General features: G+C 44.3%; 1 protein-coding gene across 1 annotated transcript in view; it reads right to left on the reverse strand.

Annotated features, from left to right (window-relative positions):
* Positions 1-14,727, reverse strand: part of COL22A1 (collagen type XXII alpha 1 chain) — a 250,200-nt gene that overhangs the window by 44,061 nt on the left and 191,412 nt on the right. The window contains exons 37-43 of the mRNA XM_063131168.1: positions 12,624-12,677; positions 11,657-11,710; positions 9,972-10,076; positions 9,007-9,051; positions 7,362-7,439; positions 6,764-6,799; positions 3,855-3,908 (exon numbers count right to left, since the gene is read on the reverse strand). Of these exons, the coding sequence (XP_062987238.1) occupies positions 3,855-3,908; positions 6,764-6,799; positions 7,362-7,439; positions 9,007-9,051; positions 9,972-10,076; positions 11,657-11,710; positions 12,624-12,677 (426 nt within the window). The remainder of the gene's footprint in view (positions 1-3,854; positions 3,909-6,763; positions 6,800-7,361; positions 7,440-9,006; positions 9,052-9,971; positions 10,077-11,656; positions 11,711-12,623; positions 12,678-14,727) is intronic.

Below are 14,727 nucleotides of genomic sequence, written 5' to 3' on the forward strand. Positions count from 1 at the left end.
TTTATCTGGTTGAGCTTTCATATTGTATTTTATAGTATGGTTTTATACTGTTGTTTTATACTTTGAATGTTTTTAATTTTTGTGAACCTCCCAGAGACCTCCGGCTATTGGGCGGTATAGAAATGCAATAAATAAATAAATAAATAAATAATAAATAAATAACCAGACTACATTAGGTACAGATGGGGTGTTTCTACGCCTGCCTTTCCCCCCGGGATTGTTCCTGTGCATCCAAATGACGCACAGGGGATCCTGGGAGCAGGCAGGGACAAACCCTCCATTTTCCTGGGATTATCCTTAGGTGTAGAAAGGGCCATGGGATAAATGGGAGTTGGAGCCTCCTTGCAGTATGTGGGTAGTCCACCTGTTGATGAGTACCAGTTCCAGGGAGCATCACCCACCAATCCTGAAGGAATTATTCTAGCTTCTAGTTAGTTTCCAAGTCTAATTCAACGTGCTGTTGTTACTTTTTCAGCCCTTGGCAATTTTGATCCAGGATACCTTAGCACAACTCTGGCCTTAGCTAGACCTACGGTTTATCCCAGGGTCGTCCCTGCCTGCTCCCGGGATATATGTGTCATTTACAAGAACAGGGATGATCCCGGGACAATCCAGGGATAAACCTTAGGTCTAGCTAAGGCCTCTGTCTTCTGTGTGGATGGCACTGGTTCCCAGTTGGGTATTTCTAATGGTAGCTTCAGTTGCATGTTAGATTCCATGTGTCTATCCCAGTGAACACACAAATCTGGGATTTAGGTCCACCGTGCTGTCACTGACAGCTATCCATCTCCAAGTCAGTGGTGAAACTGGAACTAAGCACAGCATGGGATACTGTGCCATATACGTATTTCCTAAATAATGTGCCTCTTAAGGGCATGGTCCTTAGCAGCCATAATTTTGGAGCTTGAGTGAACGTGCAAAGCCCTTAACATAACATGTTAAACCAAAAGGTGTTGCGTTTACTGAATTTAAATAGAAATGCATCTCTCCATAGAAATGCAGCATATCTCTCTTTAAACTGGTATTGGACTGGGGGATACCTTCAAATAGAGGACCGTTCCCTGACAGCACTTCAAATGGAGGACAGTCCTCTGTAAAAGAGGTCAAGCGACCAGCGTAAGGATGGGGGGGGGAGTGGCCATTCCTCCCAGTGCTGGCTGAGTCATGCAGTGTGTGGAGCCCTTGTGAGGAGCCACCAAGAAAAGCGAAAAGGGTGGGGTGATGATGCCAGCAGCTGTAGCCCCACCCACAGACACCATCCAACTCATGGTGGGCCTGGGTCCACACCCATTAGAGAGGTGAAGGGGGTCTTTGCCTAATGCCATAGTCTCGTGAAGGCCCAAGATCCTTGCTTAATGCAACCGTGTCCATAAGGCCCAAAACACCTCAGCTGCCCATTCACTACTCTTGCCTATCTTCTACCAGTCTTCATTTTAATACTGCTGCCTGACTACTCCAGTCATCTGTGTTTGAAAGTAAAGGCTGAGCCCAGTTGGAATGGAAATGGAGATGGAGGAACCTTATCAATGGAACCTTCTCAAACTGTGGGGAGGCAACGAGTGGGGTACCGCAGGGCTCAGTCCTGGGCCCAGTGCTCTTCAACATTTTTATTAATGATTTGGACAAGGAGGTGCAGGGAACGCTTATCAAATTTGCAGATGACACCAAATTGGGTGGGATAGCTAATACCCTGGAAGACAGAAACAAACTTCAAAGTGATCTTGATAGGCTGGAGTGCTGGGCTGAAAACAACAGAATGAAATATAATAGGGATAAATGCCAAGTTCTACATTTAGGAAATAGAAACCAAAGGCACAGTTACAAGATGGGGGATACTTGGCTCAGCAATACTATAAATGAGAAGGATCTTGGAATTGTTGTAGATCACAAGCGATATGGCTGCAAGAAAGGCCAATGCTATTTTGGGCTGCATTAATAGAAGTATAGCTTCCAAATCACATGAGGTACTGGTTCCTCTCTATTTGGCCCTGGTCAGGCCTCATCTAGAGTATTGCATCCAGTTCTGGGCTCCACAATTCAAGAAGGACGCAAACAAGCTGGAGCGTGTTCAGAAGAGGGCAACCAGGATGAGCAGGGGTCTGGAAACAAATCCCTATGAAGAGAGACTGAAACAACTGGGTGTGTTTAGCCTTGAGAAGAGAAGACTGAGGAGAGACATGATAGCTCTCTTCAAATACTTGAAAGGTTGTCACACAGAGGAGGGCCTGGATCTCTTCTTGATCATCCCAGAGTGCAGGACATGGAATTACGGGCTCAAGTTAAAGGAAGTCAGATTCCAGCTGGACATCAGGAAAAAACTTCCTGGCTGTTAGAGCAGTACGACAATGGAATCAGTTACCTAGGGAGATTGTGGGCTCTCCCACCCTAAAGGCCTTCAAGAGGCAGCTGGACAACCATCTGTCCGGGATGCTTTAGGGTGGATTCCTGCATAGAGCAGGGGGTTGGACTCGATGGCCTTATAGGCCCCTTCCAACTCTACTATTCTATGAGGAGGAGGAGGGCTGGGAAAAGGAAGCTGGAGGAAATTCATTGATTATTTCCTCGTATGTGTTTGTCTGCTCCTACTCTTCCCCTCTCCCTTATCAACAGAAAACAAAGATAATGAAGCCTCACCAGGGGACATCTTCTACCATCTTCCACAAAGCTGTGACTTTGTTGATTGAGAACACTGGGGAAATGAGGTATGAATGAGATATTTCTCTTGAAATTGTTCCTTGAGGAAAATACAGGAAGGAACAGCAGCTGGGGAGTATGAAGCAGTCCCGGCCTCATTAGAAGCAATGGCAAAAGAGGGAGTGTGTTGCTTTTACAGGAGGAGATATATGCTTTGTCGTGATATTTGAGGAATTTGATCTGTGGGGCTTTTGTTGTTTTTTATTTTGTTTTTTGAGATTGTGTGTGTGTTTTTAGCAATAAAAGAAAGCTACAGCCCTACAATAAGCTCTAGAGGGCCACATAATTGCCAAATGTATCATACTGCAGAGGTAGAAAACCGCCAGGATCCCTGAATGTGGATCGATGGGAAAAAGTCCTCCTTGAGCTCACAGCTCTTGACCAAATTGTTTAAATAAAAAAGGAGGTAGATAAATTCCAAAGTGCCTGTCAGAGTTGTTAAGAGTTCTGTTCTGGCTAAGGAACAGATAATATGTTTCTCCCATCACACAGCCCATCTTTCTGAACGAACAACACAATTATATTTTTCTTATCTTCCTTTCTCTTCCAATTTTCCCTTTCTTCTTCCATTCTTTTCTTTTCTTTCTTCTTCTTCTTTTTTTTTTAAATATATAATACCATAACAGGAAAATCTGCAGAGGAATTTGATCTTCACGACTTGATTTGTACCTTGGAGGTTAAAGCGTGTGGCTTGGAACTTAATCATCAGATGGCCATCACACGTTCCAAATATAATGACAATGTTCTTGGTTCAGAAAAGCTACTAAAAAGCAACAACATGCGAATTTGTATTTTGGAGTAGGAAATGTATTTCAAAATACTCTTGCAAGTGAATTTTCATACAAAATTATGGTTTGTTTGTTTAAGATATTGGGAAAGCTGAGTGCAGATGAGTTCTTTGTGTACTCCTCAGTATATGTGGATCCTGAGGCTGGAGCCAATCTTTAAATACTTGAGGGTCAAAAGATGTTATGTAAAGGTGAAATGCAATTGACTGTTAATTCCCTGCAGAGATGTTTCAATTCTCCAAAATGCATTGCAGCAGCAGGATAAGCCAAAAGTATGGGGGGATGTTGGGGAGGGTGCTGCCCCTGGAAACATCCCTGACCCACAATGCATTGCATCTCATAAGCTTACCAAATACCAATCTTTTTACTTACATCCTGGCCAGATGGTCCAGGTTGTCCTTGGATGCCCGGCAAACCACGGGGTCCCTGGTCAAAGAAGTGAAGCAAATAATTCTGATATATTATTTCGCCAAAGTCTATTGCCCACCCATCCATTTTAGGGGAAATTCTCTGAACTCCTTATTGGCCTTTGTCTGTGACCACACACACACACACACACACACACTGCTAAAAGCCCTGGATTAGGATAATTTGGGGGCATTTTGTGAGAAAATGGTGCAAATGGTGTGTTTTAGAATTTTAAATTTTGTATACTTGTTTTTATCTCAATTTCAGAATTTCTGTAAACCGCCCAGAGAGCCCTAGCTATGGGAGTGGTATATAAGTGCAATAAATAAATAAATAAATAAATAAAACTTTTAGGGACCATTTTTAATGGTGCTGTCATTCCGGTGGTGGGGAAAGAAATGTCACCCTCCCTCAGCCACTGCCTACGAAGAGCTTTAGGTACTAAACTATTTACAAAGAGAAAAGGACCACCACATTACTGCCATTACAATGAGTAAACTTTGAAGTATTTTTTGAAATATTTTTGCTCCCTAAATCATTTCCAGTTGAGAGAACCTCAATTTACACCCACCCACAGACACACACTTGGGCCATAGCTAGACCTAAGGTTTATCCCTGGATCGCCCAGGGGTCAAACCTGTTCATCTAAGTGCCACACAGGGCATCCAGTGCTCAGGCAGGGGCGAACCCTGGATGATCCCAGGATAAACCTTAGGTCTAGCTGTGGCCTTGGCCTGTTCAGACAACGTGCTAAGCCATGGTTAGGCTGCAAACCCATTTGCAGCAAATGGATAGTGAGATGTTTAAACCATGATTATGTAGCCGCCATGGTTAGGAATGGTTTACATGACATGCTAGGTCATGGTTTACACAAGACGCTAAGCTATTATTATTATTATTATTATTATTATTATTATTATTATTATTATTATTTATATAGCACCATCAATGTACATGGTGCTGTACAGAGTAAAACAGTAAATAGCAAGCCCCTGCCGCATAGGCTTACAATCTAATAAAATCATAGTAAAACAATAAGGAGGGGAAGAGAATGCAAACGGGCACAGGGTAGGGTAAACAGGCACTGGGTAGGGTAAAACTAACAGTATAAAGTCAGAACAAAGTCAAGTTTTAAAAGCTTTAGGAAAAAGAAAAGTTTTTAGCTGAGCTTTAAAAGCTGCGATTGAACTTGTGGATCTCAGATGTTCTGGAAGAGCGTTCCAGGCGTAAGGGGCAGCAGAAGAGAATGGACGAAGCCGAGCAAGGGAAGTAGAGGCCCTTGGGCAGGCGAGAAACATGGCATCAGAGGAGCGAAGAGCACGAGTGGGGCAATAGTGTGAGATGAGAGAGGAGAGATAGGAAGCCATAATGTTTAGCTCAAAATGCCTACCCACTGTGGCTTAGCAGGTCATCTGAATAGGTTCACACACACACGCATACTGCCCACATCAAATTTGAGGTGAAAGGTCTTGCTTAAGAATCTTTAGCTCAGCCCTACTGCAGCATGAAATATAGCTGCTCACTCAGCTTGGGTGAGTGAATGAGGTTGCCTGTTATTTTGCTCATGAAGGATGATTCTGAGGCCACTAGACCTAAGGTTTATCCTGGGATCATACAGGGTTCGCCCCTGCCTGAGCACTGGATGCCCTGTGTGTCACCTAGATGAACAGGTTTGATCCCTGGACGATCCAGGGATAAACCTTAGGTCTAGCTATACCCTGAGCCTTTGACAGAAGATACTCCGCTCTGATCAACGTCAACGTAAGCCAAGAACTGCAATTGGTTTCCCCCAAACATTTCGGAGCACTTCTATCAGCAATCTCTACGTATACCCCTTTAATGTATTTAGAAGCACATGTTGCTGATTAATGGGAGGTGCAGGACAGATAATAGGAAGAGCTTCTTCACACAGCACATAGCTAAACTATGGGATTCACATACACAAGATGTAGTGATGGCCACCAATTTGGATGGCTTTAAAAGGGGGTTGGATAAAGTCCTGGAGGCGAAGGCTATCAATGGCTACTAGCCCTGACGGTTGTGTGCTGCCTCCAATATCTGAGGCAATAAGCCTGTGTGCACCAGTTGCTGGGGAACATGGGTGGGAGAGTAGGGTGACCATATGAAAAGGAGGACAGGGCTCCTGTATCTTTAACAGTTGCATAGAAAAGGGAATTTCAGCTGGTGTCATTTGTATATGGTGAAATTCCCTCTTCATCACAACAGTTAAAGCTGCAGGTGCCCTGCCCTCTTTTAAAGCTGGTCACAGTATAGGTGCAGTATAGCTCCTGCAGCTTTAACTGTTGTGATGAAGAGGGAATTTCACCAGGTTCCCCATATATACAAATGACACCTGCTGAAATTCCCTTTTCAATACAACTGTTAAAGATACAGGAGCCCTGTCCTCCTTTTCATATGGTCACCCTATGGGAGAGTGCTGTTGCACTGTGTCCTGCTTGTAGGTTTCCCAGTTGTTGACCAACGTGTGAACAGAATACTGCACCAGGTGCACCGTTGGTCTGTCTTATCCAGCATGGTTCTTTGTGCGTTCTTGGTATGCATTTTATCTCCCCTGCAAGGTTAAACTTGCTCACGGCTATCAAAAGGGCTTTTACATCAGCCCCTTCTATAAAATTATGTTGCACATGGCCTTTGAACAGGGAGACAAAGTAGTAAATTTGGAAATGGGGAACTAAGAATCCAACATTCCTGTATTATCTCTCCATTCACTTCAAAAAGTTACACATAATTTTCCTCCACACCACCACCACAGCACACGTGCACGCACACGGAAATAATATGCTAGCACACACTCTGTCTTTCCTTCTCAGTCCCTCCTACAAGCTGCATATATTTAGAACGACATACTGTACCGATGGCCCTTTATCTCCAGGAGGTCCCACCGGTCCCTGAAAAACCACAAATTTAACACACAGACATACAAATTAACACTGCAAATATACAATGCATTTTACAACACTGACTTAACCTGAATGTGTGTGTTTTCTCATGGATATTGCTTGGCTCCAAACACTGGATTCCTCCACCCACAATTATTCTGAAAATTATTCACGTCATTGATCCTAATCAGTCTTACATGATTAAGCTGCTGCATTACAGCTTTATCTGCTTTTTACTCTGTATTACTACTACTACTACTAGTAGTAGTAGTATTGATCATATGTTTGTAGGGCTGTCTGGATTTTGTGAAATCTGTTCTGCATGTGTTTGTGGATTGTGCAGGGTCATTTGTTCTGGCAGCCATTCACAGACGGATTTGGTTTTTTTACCCATCATGCAGAAATACGCAAATAATTATGTAAGGGAGTTTACAGGAATTTAAATAATTTATGTTAGTATGGAACATTTAGCATATTGTCCCCCATTCCATTCAACTTTTCCCTACAGATATTTTCTACCATGGCATGCATCTTGTACCAAAGATTAGAGGACAGTATGTTTGATACTTACAGGTGGCCCAGAAAGTCCCAGACCTGGTGCCCCTCTGTCTCCTGGCTGGCCTGGTACACCAGGAGCACCCCGGTCTCCCTAAGGGAACAGCAAACAAAGAGTTAAGGCTTCAGTAAAGCCATGTGCCTGCTTGAGAGGCCAGGTGCTATTGTAATAGCTAGGCTTAAATCCACCTTCTCTCCATGCTCTCCCTAGACTATGAATCGATGATGATGAAGATGATCATGATGATGCATTGTTATCTCACTTTTCAGACAATTCTTGTCTCCCAAAGCAGCTCACGTCAGTAAAAATAAAGACAGGCCCTGCTATCAGGCTTATAAATTAAAAAGGTGAAACCCACAAGGGGAAGAGAAGTGGAGGGAGAAGACAGAGGAGGGTGGACAGCTTTTCAAGGCCAGACCAAGACAGTGAGTCATAAGCTGACATTTAAATGCCCATTGGGCCAGGCTGATCTTCTCTTACGCCTTGGTAACCCTCTACTCCCAATCCTGCAGAAGAAGCACGATCCACCTGGCAGCTTTTATCTGCTTCAGATCTACAGCAGAGAGTCCAGCCAAATTCTCAGCAGGACATCTGGAAATTCCCCCCTTCCTCTGAGTGGCAGCAAGTCTGGCCAAGGAAGGGCTTCCAGTCTCTGCTTTGAAGCTTCAGCTCTTTGTCCAGTCCTCTCTGTGTATAATTTTCCCATCCTCCCCAAGGCATCTCACCAGACCCATCCCACCCACATCTCAAATTCCATTTTGAAACTGCCTGCTTCCTATCCCCACCTCCCCACATCATAGGCCACAGCTAGACCTAAGGTTTATCCTGGGATCATCCAGGGTTCGCCCCTGCCTGAGCACTGGATCCCCTGTGTGTCACCTAGATGAACAGGTTTGACCCCTGGATGATCCAGGGATAAACCTTAGGTCTAGCTGTGGCCATAGTTGCAACAACAACAACTGAGAATAATGTTTCTGAGTTATTATTAATGCCATTCGATGGGATGAGGGAATAGAAAACAAAGCAAAACAAAAAACAAGGGCCTTGATCTAGCTACATGCAAGGTGTACATATTTCACCAATAACCCTTTGTTCCTCCAAGGAGCTCAGTGGTCAACCCATTTTATCTTCACAACAACCGAGTGAGGTGGGTTACGCTGAGAATTGGTGACTGGCCCAGAGCTTTATGGCCAAGTGCAAATTTGAACTGAGGTCTCTCCAGTCTTAGTCCAACACTCTAACCACTCTACCCTACTGGGGTTGAATGCAGCCAGTAAGGTGTTAGAAAAAGCACACACTGCTGTGCAACACTCCCATTTCACAGTTCTTTGCATGCTAAGTGTGAAAGTGCTGTATTTGACACTTTATGATACCCGTGTAAAATCATCAACAATATCTAAGATTTAGGCAGTTTTAAGCTATTTTTAAAAGCATCTGTCAAAACTCAATTCCAAAAGCAAAGTGTTCTATTTATTTTAAAAGTGAGATCCACATTATGAAATTCTGCGAAATTTTAAATTTCCTAAAGCTATTCATCTCTGTCAATAATTTCTGGGGGATAGGGTGACTATATTGTCTGCGGTAAAATAAGTCCCAAATCCGAAACAGAAGTGTTTTCCCATTGTCTGGACCACAGCAGAACGGCAAGGTGAATGCTTACCTTGTGTCCGTAGGGTCCAGGTAAACCCGGTGGCCCTCTTTCACCCTGAGAATGGACACAACCATAAAAAAAATAATATCACAATTATCTTCCCAATGGAGAAACAAGATAACTTCCAAGCAATCCATTACGGGGCTTCTGAAAAGGAAAATGTTATGCCCAGTCATCCTTCTGTTGCTCTTAGGGGGAGCAAATCTGAGCTATTTTCCCTAATAAAGTAAACTATGATAATATTTCTGTGTCCATGACCTGAAGATTAGCAGAGGTTGGGAGTAGATCCATTTAGATTTTTTTTAAAGGATGTCAATAGTAAAATATGGCTGCCCACATGTCAATAAATGGATGGACTGTAGACATTGTTTACTTGGACTCCAAAAGGCTTTTGATAAAGTCCCTCACCAAAGACTTCTGAGCAAACTTAGCAGTCGTGGAATACGAGGAGAGGTCCTCTTTAGGGATGGACAGTTTCACTACTGCCTGTGCCACCCGCCACTTGCTGAACCCCCACCTGCATCCACCGCTGTTCAGTTCCCTGAATGAACCACCATATAGTTCACATTACAGGACCGTTTGCCTCTATATTGTTGTGTAATTGGCCCTTTAACGTCCACCATTTATGCAACATTCCCTGTCCAGAAATGCCCAAGCCACCATTGCTGTGCAAAATGGCAGCTCAGTAAGAGGACAGATGGTCCCATGGCTTCATCAGGTACTTGACGAACCATTGAGAAGCTCGCATGGCACCGGGAACAGCGGTGGGGGTGGGGGCACAGCAAGCATCCGACAAAACCGAGTGTGGGGGAGTCTGTCCATGCCTAGTAGAAGACCAAGTGTAGAGTGCAGTTAGATAATGGGGTATTGAGGTAATAACTCACAGAACACACGTGAAATGGAACGGGACACTTTTGTTGACCCCTAATCTGGGAACTGTCTCGCTGAGCACAGAGTTTAGGAATGGGACTTACCCTTTCTCCATCTCGACCCTTCCCAGGTAATCCAGGTTCTCCAACTGGTCCTGGCTCACCTGTAGGCCCAGGGGATCCTTGTTTCCCTTCCTTTCCAGGATCTCCCTGCAGAAGGCATCAAGGCACCAGGCATTAATATTTAGAAGAACTGAGAAACTTACCAAATGGGGGCTATTGCTGCATATCAAATAGAGTTGGAAGTTGCATTTTACCAGGTCTGACAATTTGTTCACCGAGCTCAGGATTGAAAATACAGCATCCCAGTGTCAGACTGTATGTTTTGTCGTCTTCTTTGTTTATACTGCACCATTGAGGTACACACTATTTGACTATACATAACTCCACCCCCACAAGAAAACACACAGAGTAAAGCTCAGAATAGCTCTTTTGACTTGATTAGCAAGTACATCCATAGACTACCAGGGAACTCTATGGGGGTAGTTCTCTGTTCTAAGCCTGAGGGCAGGGACTTCTTTATTATTAATCTTTGTAAGCTGTGCTGGGAATCTTTTCAGTGAAGGAGATAGTAAAAATGCTTTATATCTGGAGTGCAGAACCTCTTTCAGACCAAGGGTCAAATTCCATTTCGGAGAAGATCTTGCGGGCTGCATTCCAATGGTGGGATGGGACCCAAATATCCCCAAATGCTGAAGCACGTACTGCCAGTAACAGTAGGAGAGGCATGGGAGGGAGACTGCACAAAATCAGTGAAATGACCGAATGAGAAATGTGGCCAACAGAGGGACCCTTAGGTTCTGAACTCCTCCATTAAATTAAGTACAGCTTTGTGAATAAACACAATTCTGCTCAATGGAACGTGGGTCCAGTTCTCACCAGCAGCAGATGTTTATTTATTATTATTTATTAATTACATTTCTATACCGCCCAATAGCTGGAGCTCCCTGGGCGGTTCACAAAAATCAAAAACATTCAAAGTATAAAACAACAGTATAAAACCATAATATAAAATACAATATAAAAGCTCAACCAGAATCAGATATGGGGGAGAACTAAACCTTGGACAGGAGATGGGTGGGGTGATGCTGGAAATTCTATTTCATTTAAGCCCAATGGGGTTTCTCAGTGCTTCCATTCTGATAAGCAGCAATAAATTGCAGGGGATTGTGTGTTTTATCAGTCTTGTACAAGTTCACCCATAGCTGTAGCCTTACAGCAGTGTATTCCAATTGTAAATATCCTTGTCAGGTTCATCTTCTCCACACACTACTTCATTTAGCCCAGCAGAGCCATATTCTGTAGTTGTCAAAGAACTAGTCAATTTCACCCTCCACTCCATTGCTTCAGAAGCAAGTGGGGTGGTGGTGGGGGGAATGCCAAAGTGGAGGGTGAAATTGACAAGTTCTTTGACAATATGGAATATGGCTCTGGCTGGGTTAAATGAAGTCATATGTGGAGAAGATGAACCTGACAAGGATATTTACAAGGAGAATATTAAAAAAAATGATGATCCCATTTGCAGAAATTGTTGATGCCATTCAAAACAAAAATCTGAAATCCACATATTGGATAGACTTGCTACAGATCAAGTTAATGCCAACAAGGGGTTGAGGGAGAGGAATGGAATAACATCTGCCAGGACCAAACTGGGAAATTCTGTTGAGATTTAATTCCAAAATGGAATTCTCATACATCTCTTGGCCTTCGCTGTTGAAGTAGTTTTGTACCTTGTCTCCTTTTTGTCCATCAATTCCTGGTTGGCCGGGATCTCCAGGAATACCCTGTAGAGAAAACAAAATGTGCCAATTAAAACTTTTCATTTGAAAGGGGTGGTAGGAAATTAAACTGCATAGAAAGATGAATGATTTGTTTGTCTATAACTTTCATACTTGCTTTTAATCCAAGATACTACTACAATAAAGAATCTAGTATCTGGGGGTGGCTGGGATCTAATGCATCATCACTATAACATTATGTCAAAAGTGAGATGGAAAAATGAATTTGAAGGTTTCTCGCCAAGGACCGACAAGGCAGGACATGGTGCAACAGCACCCTCCCACCCATGTTCCCCAGCAACTGGTGCACACAGGCTTACTGCCTCGAATACTGGAGATAGCACACAACCATCAGGGCTACTAGCCAATGATAGCTTTGCCTCCAGGAATTTATCCAACCCCCTTTTAGAGCCCTCCAAATTGGTGGCCATCAATGATGGAACTCACTATCTTGTGGTAGTGAGTTCCATAATTTAATTTCCATAATTTAACTATGCACTTTGTGAAGAAGTAATTCCTTTTATTTGTCCTGGATCTCCCACCAGTCAGCTTCATGGGATGACCCTGGTTTCTAGTATTATGAGAGGAAGGAGAAAAATGTCTCCCTATCCACGTTCTCCACAACACACATAATTTTGTACATTTCTATCATGTACCTTTGCTTCCTTTTTCCCCAGCTAAACAATCCCAGTTGATGTAACCTTCCCTCATAGGGGAGATGCTCCAGCCTCTTAATCATTTGAGTTGCCCTTTTCCAGCTCTATAATATCCCTTTTTAGGTGTGGTGACCAGAACTGTACACTGCCTACAGAAGCCCCTTTAGATGGGATGATCCTGTCTAAGTGTGTTCAGCTGATTGCCACAAGGCTGCCCTTGTCTCAGACGTGCAACCATTTGCCAGGTTGTTATATGTACGTACCACATTTCCAGGCAAGCCTCGTGGTCCTGGGGGGCCTATAGGTCCAGGAGCACCCTGTTGAAACAATATACAAAGCCTGTTTCTGATGCAAACGCTGTATTGAAAGAAACCTATCACCACAAGGAAATCACAAAATACTCTGCAAGCTTTTAAGAACTCCAGCACTCTTCATCAGGCAAGATGGTAAACAAAGCAAAAGTGGGAGGTGTAACTGATAGAATATGCATTTGGTTACAGGCTTAAGATGTAAAGTGGGGCGAGGTTACAGACTTTCAAATTAGGTTTTTCAGGTACTGAGGTTTGTGAAATGAAATAAGCGTGAGCTTTCAAATGACACCTTCTCAGTGCAAATCAGATGTGCATTTTTTTTCCAGGGGGGGAGGGGGGGTTACAACAGAAACCACTCGTTTTGCACAGGGACACAAATAGGTTTGCTCTTCATGGTGTCTAATGCACAAGAATGTGTTGCTGCTTCATGAGAGAACCATAGGCATGCACAAGGGAGTGCTGGCTGTGCCCAGGCACAACCTAATGTCTCAAGCAATAAGCGCTGAATTGAGGGGGGCATTGAGTAGGGATCCATAGGGAGATCCAGACACAGTGGGAACTGTCCTCCTGCTGCCCTCCGGCTATTCCACCACTGTGCCAAATGCTGCCCTGGCAGAGGAGCAAAAAGGCATCGTTTTGCTGGGAGCCTCTCGGCCAGGAGCCACATTTCAAAGAGGCCAGGAGGAGGTTCCCCGAAGGCTAATCTCACCTCGTAAGACCCTCCTCTGGCCACGGTCACCATGAAGCCCCTCCAATGCTGGGGCTTAAGGAGCATCTCCTCACCATCATCACAATCACTTCATCTGTAACGGCCCTCCCATGGTCAGGCTAGATGAACATGGAGTAGGACATCAATGTCTAAAGTGTTTTATAAATAAATGAATAAAAATAATGTCCTTTATGATGGAGTATTCAATAAATGGCATCTCCCAATGGAAATCTGGAGTCCTGCTTTAAACTTTGTTAGATGAACGTGGAGTAGGACATCAGTGTCTAAAGTGTTTCATAAATAAATGAATAAAAATAATGTCCTTTATGATTGAGTATTCAATGAATGTCCGCCTTTAAGAAATAAATAAATAAAATGTCCTGGGTGCACACTCTAATGAAATGTGTTGTGCACACCTATGCGGAGAACGTGAACTTGATGGGATTTCACCACATTGAAATTAGGGCTGTGCACGGACCCCCCAATCTGCTCCGGTTCCCGATCTGCAACTTCCGGATCAGGTCCGCTCCACTCTGTGACGATCCGCCTATGGTCCGCTCCACTCTGCTGTGGAACTCCGGATCCAAATCGGAGCTCCGTGGTGGAGCCGGCAGCACCAGGTAAGGCCCCCTACCCCCTCACAACTTACCTGCCTCCGTCGTGGTCCAGCGTTGGCTTCAACTGAGGCTGAGGACTCAAACAGGAAGACCAGGCCGCAGCGGCCTGGTCTTCCGGTTTGATTCCTCGGCCTCAGTTGAAGCCGCCGCTAGACCACGATGGAGCCAGGTAAGCCGGCCTCCCCCATGCCCCTTACCTGGCTCTGCCACCATCGACACACAGACAGTGGCAGCACCAGGTAAGCCCACAGTTACCTTGTTTTTGGCGCTCCGGATCAAGGCGAAGGATCCGCTTGGTCTCGATCCCCTTCATCTCGATCCGCAGCTCCCCTGAGCCGATCCATCTCCGCCTTTGTCAGAGGCGAATCAGGCCACCTCGCTATCGCTTCTCTGATCTGAAGCGAAGCGGAGCACAGCCCTAATTGAAATGACCTGTTGAATTGATCTTTAGCCTATGACTTTTCGGTCAAATCCAGCATGAAGTTCTTCTGAGCAAGTCCCACTGAAATGGATGGGAACTGCACCCACCTCTTTTTCATTCCAGTGTGGCTTGAGGAGAAGGACTTCCCAATCAGTTGAACCCATCAACTTTATGCCGTGGGAGCTCCATGTGCTTGCTTAATTGCCTGACAACTGAATTTCAGTTGGGTCCTTAGGCATGTTCCGAATGCCTCTTTGAGGGCATGCTGACTCCTAATCTGTGAGTGACTCAGAAAAGCACAAAGCACAG

The sequence above is a fragment of the Elgaria multicarinata genome, chromosome 7 (genome assembly GCF_023053635.1).
Source record: "Elgaria multicarinata webbii isolate HBS135686 ecotype San Diego chromosome 7, rElgMul1.1.pri, whole genome shotgun sequence".
Taxonomy (NCBI): Eukaryota; Metazoa; Chordata; class Lepidosauria; order Squamata; family Anguidae; genus Elgaria; species Elgaria multicarinata.